Below are 14,601 nucleotides of genomic sequence, written 5' to 3' on the forward strand. Positions count from 1 at the left end.
AACGAAAGAACTAACTCAAAATGGAGGGGAGGCAGACATATTTTTGATATAGAACAGTTTTTAAAATACCATTTTGAGGAACTCATCTTTTGTATGATTTGCAACCTGCAATTTGTCGAATTTTAGCTTCAAATGTTCATCCTAACTAAGTAGTTACATATGGGAATAAAGTATCTATATTTGACAGAAAATAAAAACCACTTTCTGCCAAAAGGGGGGGATCCCATTCTCCTCTGTGCTTTAGGCAGTAATTCCCCATAATTTTGGCCTTGTAATGGACAATTCACCTCCGATATGCACAAGTTAGTGAAGACGTGACCCTTCCAATGAGAACCCATGCCCATTAAAAGAAAATTTGTGTTGGGAAACACTACACTGCAATGGCCACATCCTCCACACGAAGAGGTGCTCGACAAACTGACAACCGAAAAGAAAAAAAAGCAATCACCCATTAGATCAGAGAGACATAGTTTAGAGACTCCATCTTGCAAAACGTGCACTCAAAATACCTTTTTTGGGATTCCTTGCAGCTAAGGCTGCTAACTCCACAGCAAGTTCAGCTGCTTCTGCTTCAACTTCGGCAGCTTCCGCCTCTTTGGCCGCCTTTTCAGCAGCTACAGCTGCTGCTTCAGCTTCTGCTACAGCTACAGCAGCTGCCCGAGCGGCCTCTTGAGCTGTCTTGATCTTCAACTTCGCAATATCCATATCAAACCTCGGTGGTCCACCCCTGAACTTCCTTTTTGACAAGTCTGAAGAGCTGGCATCTTGAGAGAGCCGCATTGTCGCTGAATCATAGTCATGACCCCTACCCACCCCCTGGTAGAGTTCCCTTCTATCATCGCGAACTAGCCCTGCCATCCCTTCGTTGCGGAAGAGAGGATCAATCGTATTGATCTTGTAGTTTTGCTTTACCTGCCAAGAGAAAAAAATGTGAACTCACTGTCAGCATTCTACTTTTACTCGAGAGGATGAAGATTAATGCCATTCATGGCAAGCAAAAAAACACGGAGCATAGGAATTCTAAAAGACACATGATTATCCCAACATAATGGCTGTTCAGAGAAAGAAAACATCACTGCCCCAAATACCCCTTTAACAAGACTCAGAATTTGGCCAACTTCAAGATTGACACACAGCCTTCTAACCCTTAAGAGCAGGAGGCAAAAATATAACCAGCCCACCGGAGCTCGTCACCTAACACACACACACCCCATCTCGCAGCATAACAAGAAATAAATACAAAACAGAAAAATGGATGTCCTGGTGCAATCCTGAAGTAAAGCACTGAGCTTGAAATATAGTCAGTGCTTGAAAGAGAGTTGAATGCTCTTTCACTAGAAAGGCAAACAAGGCTACTGGGTGAAAGAGTAGCATAAGCAACAGGACTATACTCAGAGACCATGATTAACCACATGCAGTGTTTATACTCCCACCTTTTAAATAGAAGCCTGGCTGTCTCTTGGTTATACGACCTACAAAAGCCATGACTAACCACACGCAGCGTTTTTAGACCACTTTTACAATAAAAGCATGGCTGCTTGAAGAAGGAAGGATTGCTGTTCAAGAGAATTTCACAAGACTTATGCAGATTACAGATGCAAACTGGAATACAACATATACACAATTAGCTGATAAACTTAACAAACAGATTACAGAATTTCGTGACCATACACAGTTGCAATGCTATAAGCTGCCGTGCTATCACAAAATGCCGCACTCAAAAATAAGAGTTCCGGGTATTATAGGGTCATTCAAAAATTTAAATTGGTCCTTTTAAACTTGGCCTTTGGCCGCTATCCGTGCAGTTATCCATCTCTCCACTACTCCTTCCTTTTCTTCTATAAAGAAACAAACAACTCTCAATATAGTCTGAACTCCTCAGATCAGAGGTTAGCCGTCTAACTCCATCAGTGTACCATTGACTAAATCCTTCAGATGCTTTCTCCAGACAAAGCCTCCAAGAAATCACTGAGCCACCATGTCAGCTGCATAAACAATTGCATTTCCACAACTGAAGCATCACCATGTCTACCGCACATGTACAGAGATATAACTGCTGACACCATGGACGGCATCAGATCGTTTAGTACCAGAATATCTGAATGAAACTGGACCTCCAATAGTCTGGAACCTTATTCATACTATGAAGCATTTTTTATGATCTTGAATAGCCAACTGGGAAAACACTGTAGATAATATCCAAATGTACTTCCCGATATGAATTTCTTCTGAATTCACTATGCCAGAACCACAAACAGAATAATTCAGATGACTAAACAAATGCAGAAGAACGAAAGCATCCTGTTCATTAGGATCACAATCCAGAAATGGATGTTCATCAAAAAACAAATGCAGAAGAACGAAAGCATCCTGTTCACCAGGATCACAATCCAGAAATGGATAGTCATCAAAAAACAAATGCAGAATAACGAAAGCATCCTGTTCACCAGGATCACAATCCAGAAATGGATAGTCATCAAAATCCACAGATAAAGCAACTCAATGACTAGGTATAACCTCCAGATATACCATCAAAGCATGAAAACTGAGTTGAACCTTGTTAGGTTTCTCATTCAAATGATCATCATCATAACCCTGAGTAATCCATTCAGACAATACACTACAGAGCTAAAGAACACCGCATCCAGACTCCTTGGTCACAAACCATAACCAAGTGAAAGGGTTGTTCTGTTTGTAGCCAACTGGCTCACCATTCTGATACTCAGTAAAGAGGTATTTGAAGGAATGAAGAGAGGGGAGCAGATAGAGGAGACAATCAAAGAGAGAGAGAGAGAGAGAGAGAGAGAGAGAGAGAGAGAGAGAGTATTTTAACGTCATAGGAAACTATCCACAAGAGACCTTATAAAGATCTATCCGACGGGGAGAGTTGAACTCAAGACTTGTTATTCAAGAGGGAAATGGCATAACCAATCTACCACACTTGGGTGATAGAAATGTTATACCATTTTCCTCTTTTTATTAGCACAAACACACACCCACACACAAAACAATGAGGATTGGCATGCAAAATCTAATAAATGAGCAATCTCATCTAAAATATGCCACATCAGCTAAGCAGCTAATAAATAGGAAAATGGGCTAAAAATGTGTAAGCGTGCCAATCTAGCCATACAACAACGACAAGCAACCTAGGATGCCATATCTCCAACACCTCCTCTTCAGCGCCAGAAGGATGGTCCAACTCCACATCGCTATCGAGTGATGACATATCTCCAATACCTCCTCTTCAGTGCCAGAAGGATGGTCCAACTCCGCATCGCTGAAGATGATAATCCAATCCAGGTCAAGGTAGAGGCTTGGTGAGAAGATCTGATTGTCAATGATGGGATAATACTCAAAGCTGATATGACCAACCTCGATGTGATCCCGAGCAAAGGGTAATAATGAACATCAATATGCCTAGTCAATCCACAAAAAATCGGATTATGTGCTAAATCAATAGCACTCTGAGAATATGAATAAATAATGGTAGGAGATGCAGGTGCTATGGCGAGATGGTCCAAAAACCGATGGGTTTGGTCCACTTGTAGATCCTAAATATTCAAGTGATAGATCCTCTACCCTCATGCCAATGAGAGTGGGACATAGCCTCCTCTACAAAAAGTGTGGCTCAACAACTTGTGACATCAAAGCATAACCCACTTGTAGATCCTAAATATTCAAGTGATAGATCCTCCAAAGTATATTGAGGGGTACTGAGGTGCTGAGGTACTGAGGTACTGCGAGGTTCTATGCCGACGATGATGTCGACGACAAGGTGCTGATGGGTCTATGTCGACGATGATGATGATGTCGACAACAAGGTACTGATGGGTCTTTGTTGGCGACAGTGATGTCGACGACAAGGTACTAATGGGTCTTTGTCGACGACGATGATGTCGACGACGGCGACAATGACGACGTCGAGGCTTAGGGCTGAATCTGCTGAAAACTGAAAACGCTAGGGATGCTGATGGGATCTGGATGAGGCGGCGAAGCTAATGGGCTGATCTGTCACCAGTGACGACAGACGATGGCTGAATGCCGGAACCTGCTAGCGATGTCGACGGCTAAGGGACTGCAACTTATGACAAGGCTAGGGCTGAAATCTGCCGGGTCTTCAAAGCTGAAACACGGCTGTTCTGGCTGAAAAATGCTGACCATTAAGGGCTGAAAACGCTGATGGACTGCCTGAGGAAACGCTTGTGGACTGCCTGAGGAAACGCTGGCTGATCTGGGATGGAAACGCCAGGGAGATGAGGCTGAAACGCTGGTTGCCTTTTGCTGACTCTTCTGCTAATCCTAGCGCCCAATGGGCTGCCTATATAGGTGCTGGAATCTGGGACGAGCAGTCATCAAAGAGGCCCCACGACAAATTAAATCCTAGGCTGAAAATCACTTAAAATATCAAGTGCCATGTTAAGAGGTGTTTCACATGCAGCACATGCCTAAGTGCTAAAATGTTGTCCAGTGCAAGAGAGGTATACAACTATGACCGGCCTGGACATGCACGTCCTGCTAGAGGCTCACAAAGGTGCCAGGCTCAATCCTAAGCTAATGACTCATGCTAGACTAAAGCAGAACATGTCCACGTAGCACGTGACATGAAGATGCGATGAAGACAAGAATTGGCTCATGATCTGGTGGGCACCTCGACTCCGATCTTGAACACCTGCAATGCCAAACACATGAACAAGGCACACACGTGGAGAAGAGAGATCACTGAGGTAGAAAGAGACAGGACACCTGAGAATGAGAGAGAGAGAGAGAGAGAGAGAGAGAGAGAGAGAGGTGGGAAAGGCTCTCCAAGCTAATAACAATCTGCTCGTACAAGTGACCAAGGGTGGTCAGGCATAGAACTGACATGCCCAATGGATAGACCTGAGGCACACAACTACGATTGCTACTGACACTGCCAACTGGTCCTGCACATGAGGTCACTGACACGGCCACAACATGGGCTAGGCTCCCCAACACTGATCCATCTTCTGGCAAAGGAAGAACTGGAGAGAGAGAGAGAGAGAGAGAGAGAGAGAGAGAGAGAGAGAGAGAGAGAGAGAGAGAGAGAGAGAGAGAGAGAGAGAGAAATGAAATGAAATGTTATATTAACGTCTTCAAAAGGCCAAAATGACCTATGAGACCAATCACTTACAAAATAGTGAATCTAATACCATGTCTGGGTACAAAAGAACTAGAAAAGAACTAGAAGTGGAACAAAATACTACTACTACTACTGCAATCTAAAACTACGTGGGTGTAGCAGCTGATACAATAGGTACCCGGTAAACTGGATGTAACAGTGTGTGAAACAAAGATGGAAGAAATGGTGAGGATCCATCCTCATCTGCACTCTGGATGTCGAGAGAGTATGGCTTGAATCTTCTGTTGTAGTCTCCGTCGATGCTGTGTAGCTCCTCTCCTCAGTCGCGGTCGTCTGTATCTCTGTAGCTCCAATGCTCGGTCGATGAGAGTGCCAGTAGTGGTCGAATGAGTGTGGGACGAGCTCTGCAGTGGTGGCTGCTCCTCTGGCTGTCCCATATCTAGTGAAAAGAAATCTGTAATGTGTCTCTGGGACTGCCTCTCTCTAGCTCTCCCCAGTAAACTGTCTCTATACCTGTGTAACTCAAGTAGATATAGTCCAAGACATCTCTGATCCTCATAACTCATGACCCTAGATAGAGGACCAAAACCCTCTCTGAATAAGCAGTGGAAACGCCCCCGTATCTCATAGAACACTGTGCAATGACATATGTAGTGCAACTCTGTCTCTGGCTCTCTCTGGCATAATCGGCATATCCTGCTGTCTGCTGGTATCCCTCTGAATCTACCAGTCTCAATCTCGAGCTGATGTGAGGATGTGCGTATCTGACCAATGGCACAACGCAAACCATGAGACATATGTGTGTCCATGTAGCTGGGTCGAATCACAAACCCATCTCCTGTGAGGTGGAGAAGATGCTCTCTATAGAAAGCCATCTTCGTGCTCAACTCCTGAGGCGGCTCTATCCATGTCCTCCTGGTGTCGAGCTGGATCAGGTCCTGACGAATGAGTCTAGTGATCTCCACCCGTGTAAGAGACAGCGAGGGTGCCTGAAGAGAATACTGGAAAGGGGGCAACCTGTCCATGGTGAAGCCATGCGTCTGAAACCATGAAGTCATCTGTGCATACCAGCATGAAGTGTCCCCCTGTAGAGCTAACTGTCTCGAAGACTCAAGGGCCAGTCTAGCATATCTGTCTCTAGTAGTATCCCATAGGCTGTGCACAAAGGACACTGATCTGGTAAGCGCCTCAATCTCCATGGGGGGGGCAGCTAGCTCTGCTCGAATGATCGCGTGAGGTACGGAGGCCTTGGCTCTAATCAATCGGGAGATCATAGATACCAAGGGAGAGAGAACTGAATCTCAGCTATCCTAGGCCGGCACAAGAGGATAGTGCTATGCCTTTGACTAAGATGCCCACGCGATGGGCTGCCTTGAGAGGATCACAATAAGTGGAAGATCTGTTGCCCATGTCTGTCCTAGCAAGAGATCGCCTCCAGAAGAAGCGTGGCATCCTCTGCAAACCTCCCCGTGGCTGCCCACCAAAAACATTGGGGGCTGCCAGGAAAAAACGTTGGGGCTGTTGATGAAAAACGCTAGGCATGCTGGTGGAAAAACGCTAGGGCCTGCCTGCTGGTGGTCTCCACATGTTGCCCCCTGGGGTGCCCATGAGAGGGCGCCCCTAAACTGGGGCTGAATGCATGCATCTGATAGGCACGCGCCCCCCCCCCCCCCCCCCACCTGTATATAGCCTGCCTCAGCCTGCCCTATGTCTCCACGACCTGGTAAATAGGGAGGAAAAAGGGAGAGAGGCACCAGATGCCTAGGAAAAATAGGGGGATCTTGGGATAAAATATCCTAGGACTCCAAGAGCCTATCTGACCATGGAGGAAGCTAAAACCCAAGCTAAACATGGCTAGACACAACCCAACATGAGAGACCTACCTCACACTGGCCGAGCACAACCACAAAACAACCCTAACTCCCTAGCACCTGCCCTTGGGAGAAATTGGGACCGAATGGATGAACCAAGAGAGATGCCTGAACTCTAACAAAGAGCACGCTTTGGCGAGCGTTCGACAAAAATTTCGAGTGAGCTCGAAGAGCTTAGTCTTCTCAGATTTCTAATTCGGGCTCATTTCGGCCTCCCGTCTCCACTACAGGCAAAACTGCACAGGCTATTTCGTCTGTGCAGAATTTTTGTCATTGTTGTTTTCTGCATAACATGTCCCTTACAACCTTCTACGGTTTGTGCTATATAGCACGTGTTGTTCCCGCTTCGTTTCTCCTTTTTTCAGACAGTTTTCACATCAGGTGCATCATTTCCCATGGCTGACAATAACACAGATGTATTCAAGATGTTTGCTGCTGAGGACACATTGGATGGGAACAATTACCCTATGTGGGCTTATATGATGCAACATGTTCTTGTGTCGAAGGGCGTCTGGAATATTGTGCAAGGCATTGATGTACGTCGTGGTTCTGAGGATGTTGCGGATCTTGCTGCAAGGATTGTTGTTATTAGAGTTGTTTTGCCTACAGCCGAGCAAGCTCGTTGGGATGTAAAAGATGCGCAGGCTCATGCATTGATTGCGTTGACTGTGAAGCGCACTATTACTCCCCACATTCGTTCAGTGAAATCTGCCAAACAGGCTTGGGATATTCTGGCTGGTATTTAAGCAAGTCGTAATGAGGCTAAAATTGCAGTGCTGCGTAAAGAGCTGGAATCGAAGATTATGCATGAGGAAGATGATATGGACACTTTCCTTGATGGTGTCAAGGATATCAATGAGCAACTTATTTCTGCAAGTGAGGTCATTTCAGACAGTTCCCTAATGTAGACTGTTCTTGATGCCTTGCCAGATTCTTACCAGACTTTTGCTAGTACTTGGAGACTTATGACCCAAGGAAATCCTGAAGTTGTCAAGTTGATGCATTATGCAAAGAGTCACTTTCCAGAAAAAACAGGACTAGTCAGCGTGCAGTTGAACAGGCTTTTATTGCTGCTCAAAGAAAGGGTGGTAATAGCAATGCAGCCACTTCTTATGGTTCTTCTGCGAGTGGAAAATCACCTGTTCCTAATGCTTCTCCTGGTAGCAGTTCGTCTGGAAATTCTGGTGATAAGGGCAAAAAGAAGATGCGTTGCCATTATTGTAAAGCTAACGGTCACTTCATCAAGCAGTGTCCTAAGTTGAAGGCCAAAGAGGATAAGAAGAACGAGGGTGGTTCCATTGCAAATGCTGAATCCACTACAAATGCAGCTATTGTTGAGTCTTCTGTGAAAGGAGACTGTGATGCTGATGTTAATGCAGAATGGGCTTTTAGTAAAGAGTGTACCTATAATCCCGTTGTCCATGATGCATGCATGTCAGTTGCTGCAGATTCACATGTGTGGTATTTTGACAGTGGTGCTACAAAGCACATTACCTCACATCGTGATTTGTTCACCTCTCTTGAGTCTGTCCCTCACGGGAATTCAGTTACTTGTGCCAACAATGCCTCTTATCCGGTTCAGTGAGTTGGAAAGATTGTGCTTACTGCTGCAAATGGCAGTTCTTTCATACTTGTTGATGCACTTTATGTACCTTGGATCAAGAAGAATCTTTTATCTATATCTACACTTACTAGACTTGGTCTTGTAGTAAAATTTGTGGATGACAGATGTACAGTACATAATCTCAGTTTCGGTGATTTAATTGTTGCATCTAGCATTTTATGTCGTGGGCTATATAAGCTCACTTCGTATGACAAGTGTGGGCAGAATTTTGCAAATGCAATTGTCGATTCAAAGGCTATTTCAGATACAAAACTTTGGCATGCACGTTTTGGTCATCTGAATTTTGTCAGTTTGCTGCGTTTGCAGTAATCTGATATGGTTGCTTCTTTGCCGCCTCTTGAAGCACCTGTCAAACATGTTTGTGAAGGCTGTATTTTGGGTAAAATGCATCGTTCTAAGTTTCCAAAGGATGGTTCAATTAGGGCCACATGTAGGTTGCTACTTGTGCATAGTGATGTTTCTGGGTCCATGCAAACTCCGTGCTTGGAAAATTACCTTTACTTCGTGACTTTCATTGATGATTACTACAGGCATGCATGGGTATTTCCGCTTAAAGCTAAGTCCGAAGTTTTTATGTGCTTCAAACAATTTCTGGCTATGGCTGAAAATGTCTCAAAATGTACTATAAGCACCCTCCAATCCGATTGAGGGGGGGAGTATATGTCTCATGAATTTAATGCATTTCTGGCTAGTCGTGGGATAAAACACCAATGTACAATGCTTTATACGCCTCAGCAAAATGGTGTTGCTAAGAGGAAAAACAAGTCACTTATGGAAATGGCAAGATGTATGGTCAAAAGTAAAGCTTTGCCGCATTCGTTTTGGCTTGAGTCCATCATCTGTGCCACTTATGTGCAAGCGTATCTTAGTCTCACGGGATGTTGTGTTTGTGGAAGATTATGTTGAGCCCTTGCTGTCATGTACTAGAGACAGTAATATAAGCTCACAGGACATTTATGACACTTTGTTGCCTCTTTTCAATGGTAGAAGTTCAAATGTAAATTCCAATGAGGCAAATGCACAGCCTATGGGGGTTTCTGAAAATGTTATAGATCAACCTATTACTGATGTAGATGTACATGATGTACTTGATGAGGAAAGGGCTGAAAATGAGTAAGCTAGAGGTATGTCAAAATGCCTCGTGCATACATTGTGTGACAGTAAATTGGATGCACCTTTGTCTTGCATCTTATGCATCAGATTCTTATGCTTTGGCTGTGTCTAGCTTACATGATGTTGAGGAACCTCTGTCTTTTGATGAAGCACAAAATTCAAAAAATTGGATGGCTGCCATGCAATCAGAATATGATGCACTTATACAAAATGACACGTGGACTTTATGTGATTTGCCTTCTAGCAAAAAGGCCATTGGTACGAAGTGAATTTACAAGTTGAAACGCAAGCCGGATGGTGAGATTGATCACTATAAGGCTCGACTTGTTGCAAAGGGTTATGCACAACAAAAAGGCATAGATTATGAAGAGACTTTTGCTCCCACTTGTCGTATGACTACTATTCATTTTCTATGTGCATTGGCAACTCATTTTCGTTGGGATGTACATCAATCAGACATTGTTATTGCTTTCTTGAATGGTGACATATTTGAGGAAGTTTATGTAACGCAGCCTCGCGGTGTTTTCAAGGAAGGACAAGAGGATAAGGTGTGATAATGTAACAAAGCTTTGTATGGGTTGAAGCAATCTTCTCGTGCTTGGTGCGAGAAGGCTGACACTCATTTGGTCAAACGAGGCTTTCGTAACAATCCAACAGAAAGCACATTGTATGTAAAGCGTGAGGGTGATGTACTTCTCATTGTGGTTCTTTATGTAGATGATTTGCTGATCACTCGACCAAATGAGAGATATATTGCTGAATTTAAGGCTGATTTGAATGCTACTTTCAAGATGAAGGATTTGGGGCTGTTGCGTCATTACTTGGGTTTACAATTTAAGCAGTGTGTGAGTTACATAGAGACATTGCTATGTAAGTTTGGACTTGAGAATTGCAAACCTATTGCCACTCCCATGGAAGCAGGTTTGAAATTGAGTCTTCATGATGCTGGTGATCCTGCAGATGTCACTCTTTACCAAACTAGTGTTGGATGCCTCATTTATGTATGCAACGCAAGGCCGGATATTCAATTTGCAGACTCACAGGTCAGCAGATTTATGCATAGCCCAGGGTCTAAGCATTGGCAGGCTGTCAAGAGGATTTTCCGCTACTTGAGTGGCACTTCACATCTTGGCTTGTTTTATCCCAAGGGAGGATCATTGCCGCCAAACTAACATGCTTTTTCGGACTCAGATTGGGCTAGTTGTTTTGACACGCGAGGGTCCACAAGTGGTTTTTGTTTCATGCTTGGCAATTCATGTATATCATGGTTGAGCAAGAAGCAACCTACTGTGGCCACTTCTAGTTGAGGCTGAGTACAGGGTACTCTTCACAGCTACAGTTGAATGTGTGTGGCGCAGATGCCTTATGGCTGATTTGGGTGTTGGACACGACACTGCCAACACTATCTACACTGACAGTCAGAGCGCATTGGCAGTTGCGAGGAACCCAGTTTTTCATGCTCGCACAAAGCACATTGAGGTGCATTACCACTATGTCAGGGAGAGGCTCTCAGCAGGAGAGTTCAGCTTGGCTTATGTGCCAACATAGGACAACCTTGCAGATCTTTTCACAAAGGCATTGTCTCATGAGAAGTTCGAAGCTTTCCGCAAAGCTTTGGGCTTAGTCCCCTTTATGGACCGATCATGTCCTCAGGGCATGGCACTTCCCTTTACTCATGTGCCAGCTCTCGTTCACCGCATCACTCCAGGGGGGGATTTGTTACCATATACATGTGGTAGTGATGTGTGTGAACACACTTAGGACCGCCGGGGCATTTTTTCCATCACTAGGAGGTTTTTTCCCCCGTGCATTGTATATACACCCATCATTCTAGGGCTATCTACCTTTCCATTGTAAACTAAGTAATACACTCTCTGTTGTGTGCCTTGAGCTTCCTTCGTCTTCTCCAAGTTGTGTGAGTTTTCCTACAACCCTAATTCCAACACACTCATTTGGAATGTCAAAGAGCATGTAAGCAAAAAATAGTTGTCCGAAGCATGGTCCATGACTTGCAAGCAAGATGTTGTAGGATTTCTGCTTCAAGGAATAACTTTGTAGCTCATCTAATAAGCCACAAAAATCCCTCCATCTATTCTTTCAAAGCGAAGAAATGTGTACCAAAACCTCTGGTTGTAGTATGTACACTGGAAGTGTGTCGCTCTGTCATCTGAGATGATTCCAAGCCGTCAAGACTTTGGCCTCGTACTTTGGTGTCAACCACAATGATGAAAATAGTTGCTTGAAACCCACACAATTGCCAGGTGCCTGGCCATGCAACAAGAGTGTCAACCACCCGGTCTTTGCACCGTCCAGGCAGCCAAAAGCGCCCTATTGAGGTCTTACGCAACCTCAAGTCCTCCCTCCCACATCCACAGACTAGAGTCAATGAGACTAACCCGAGGAATTTGAGGGTCAAGTTTTTCAACCATACTAGCTACAACTAAAACACTCTGCAAAACGTATGCAACAATATCCCCCCCAAAATGTTAGGAGAGTTTCACTAGAATTGCATGTATTTCCTACCTGCAATTAAAGGCTCCAACTGCCAGCAATCCCCTTGGCATCAACACAATCTGAGTAGCAATTTGCCGAAAAGGCTCATTCACTAGCCCTCTCCGCTAATCAAGCCTAAAACCCCACCGGAAGTGTGCCGTCGAACTCAGCATCACTCTCCATGAATAACGGACTCTCTCAGATTAGCGCATTCTGAAACAAAGAACACATGCCTCTCCAAACCCTCCAAAAACTAGGGGAAGATCCAGCATTCACAGACATCATGCCTTTCTCTCAAAACAAATGCTTTCTGGAATCTGTGATTGAGAAAAAAGCAAGGATTGTCTATGGTACTCCTCCATAGTAGCACAGTTCCTTTGCTGGGGCTGGAGATGCGCATCATAGGGGGAGAAAGACAAGAGGGCAGGCTTATGGTGGGTGAGGCTGGAGATGGGCATCATATGGGGCGAAAGACAGAAGTCATCCTTATGGTTGCTGGGGATGGTGGAGAGTTAGCACATGAAGGGTGGGGCTGATCGAGGGTGGTGGCTACAGGGTGCAGCTGGGGCCACATAGAATCATGAAGTCTAACCATTGAAAAAGTCAAAGGAAATATTTGATCAAACAAAAATAAAGGATAGGATGCTTAGAGTACCTTTAGCAGATTGCCTTGACTGACCATGTCCCTCAACTTAGAGCTGAGAAGTCTTCTGAAATTTGAAGGAACTGGATGGTGAGCCTGTAGACCAGAAAAATGTGTTTAACATCTGAAGTCTGACATGAAAAACAATCAGAGAAAAGACAAAACATCGTGGAATAATAACCTCAACGTATGATGCAATAGCAGTCGTGCCACAACCATTTGGATCTTTCAGCTCATTTATAGCATTGATAACAAGCTCTGTATACCTGAAGGGTCCAAGCAGCAAAATTAATATTTTCCAATCAAAACATAAATAGATATGAATTGTCGTTGCACAATATATAACTGGAAAAGATCTATCATGTCAGAATTGTTAAAAGGACCAACAAGTTCACCCTTTACACAAACTGAAGGAGCATACAAGGAGCTGTCATGTTTATTCAACTATGACCTACTTTAGTCACACACCACATTCTCAACTCTGATAGTCGGACAGTGACAGGTCTCAACATGCTCCTGATTCAAACCCAAGAAGACCATTATCAAGTCCCCAAGTAATTTATCTTCCCCCTCTACAGAAGATAAAGGTGCATACAACTGCTGGCATTTTCTAAAAAATATGGCTTTAGTGTATCTTTGTCAATTCTGGAACACCTCGCAGTGTGTTCCTGTATCAAACCCAACAAGCTGTGCCTTAAAACCCCCGGGTAGGCTCATCTTACCTCTATTCAACATACTGACATGCGCCAATCCCTCAAAGGCACTCAGGGGCCTAGCTATTAGTCTGAAATCTATTCGATCAAAACAAAACCACAACATTAAGTTAGAGACTTCACTGCAAGTTCCTATAGGAGCTCAGCAGTATCATTAGCAATAAGGTCTGTGTGAAAAGCCTCCAGACTGGCAACCCATTGTCATTTAGAACACCATTGTTTTGAGACATATTGTCTAGCATCTGCAAACTCTCTATTCCATAGCCAAGGTAGTTTCAGTATTGTTCTCAGTATGACACGGCATGTCACACTTGAATTTTACTTGCTAAGACACAAACTTTCCATTGAAAAGAGGCTTTTGATTTGACAGTAAAGCCTTTCTGAAACAAAGAACATGGAATAGGACTTTACATCAAGTGCATATGAATTGTGCAAAATGTGGCAAGTAATCACAAAAAATTCGCCCTTACCTATGATCCAACAGCTTTCTATCTTTAGAACTATCTGAAGAGACCAATGTATCAGCATTGCCATGAGTATCCTCTGCTGAAACATCTCCCGAAAGAACACCCATGGGAACAGGGGACATGCACTCCTCTGATCCCTTCAGCTTTGAATGTGACTTCGGAAGCTTCTCTCGTGATCCATGACCACTTAAACCTACATTCATGTTTCGCCATTTGTCCTGTACAAAGGAAGACGAACAGCCATCAGTCCAGACTCCTCGTTGAAAACTCTTCGAAGAAGCAACATACAGAAAATTATACAAATGGCATTAGAAATGGTATTTAAAGTTTGACCCTCATCGCAGCTACTTAATAGAGTCTTCCAGTCAGACTTTATGGCAATACCTTTTAGAGGTGGACCTGCTAACCCTTGTTCGCAAAACAATCATTTGTGCCAATAATCTGTAGCATTAGTTTGAATTATGCAGCATGCTCTAACATGATTGGAAAAAACTCTTGTGGTACGAGTCTGCTTGCTCGCTTTCTTACTCCACAAGTGTGTGCAGTCGTGTGTGTGTGTGTGTGTGTGTGTGTGTT

The 14,601-nt window shown here is 44.0% G+C and overlaps 1 protein-coding gene across 1 annotated transcript in view; it reads right to left on the reverse strand.

Annotated features, from left to right (window-relative positions):
* Positions 1 to 226: 226 nt before the first annotated feature.
* Positions 227 to 14,601, reverse strand: part of LOC147462735 (telomere repeat-binding factor 1-like) — an 83,635-nt gene continuing 69,260 nt past the window's right edge. The window contains exons 2-6 of the mRNA XM_086527218.1: positions 14,029 to 14,243; positions 13,027 to 13,111; positions 12,858 to 12,941; positions 510 to 912; positions 227 to 417 (exon numbers count right to left, since the gene is read on the reverse strand). Coding sequence (XP_086383344.1) covers positions 371 to 417; positions 510 to 912; positions 12,858 to 12,941; positions 13,027 to 13,111; positions 14,029 to 14,243 — 834 coding nt within the window. The 3' untranslated portion in view covers positions 227 to 370. The remainder of the gene's footprint in view (positions 418 to 509; positions 913 to 12,857; positions 12,942 to 13,026; positions 13,112 to 14,028; positions 14,244 to 14,601) is intronic.

This window comes from Adiantum capillus-veneris, chromosome 2 (genome assembly GCF_014529385.1).
Source record: "Adiantum capillus-veneris isolate H3 chromosome 2, ASM1452938v2, whole genome shotgun sequence".
Lineage (NCBI taxonomy): Eukaryota > Viridiplantae > Streptophyta > Polypodiopsida > Polypodiales > Pteridaceae > Adiantum > Adiantum capillus-veneris.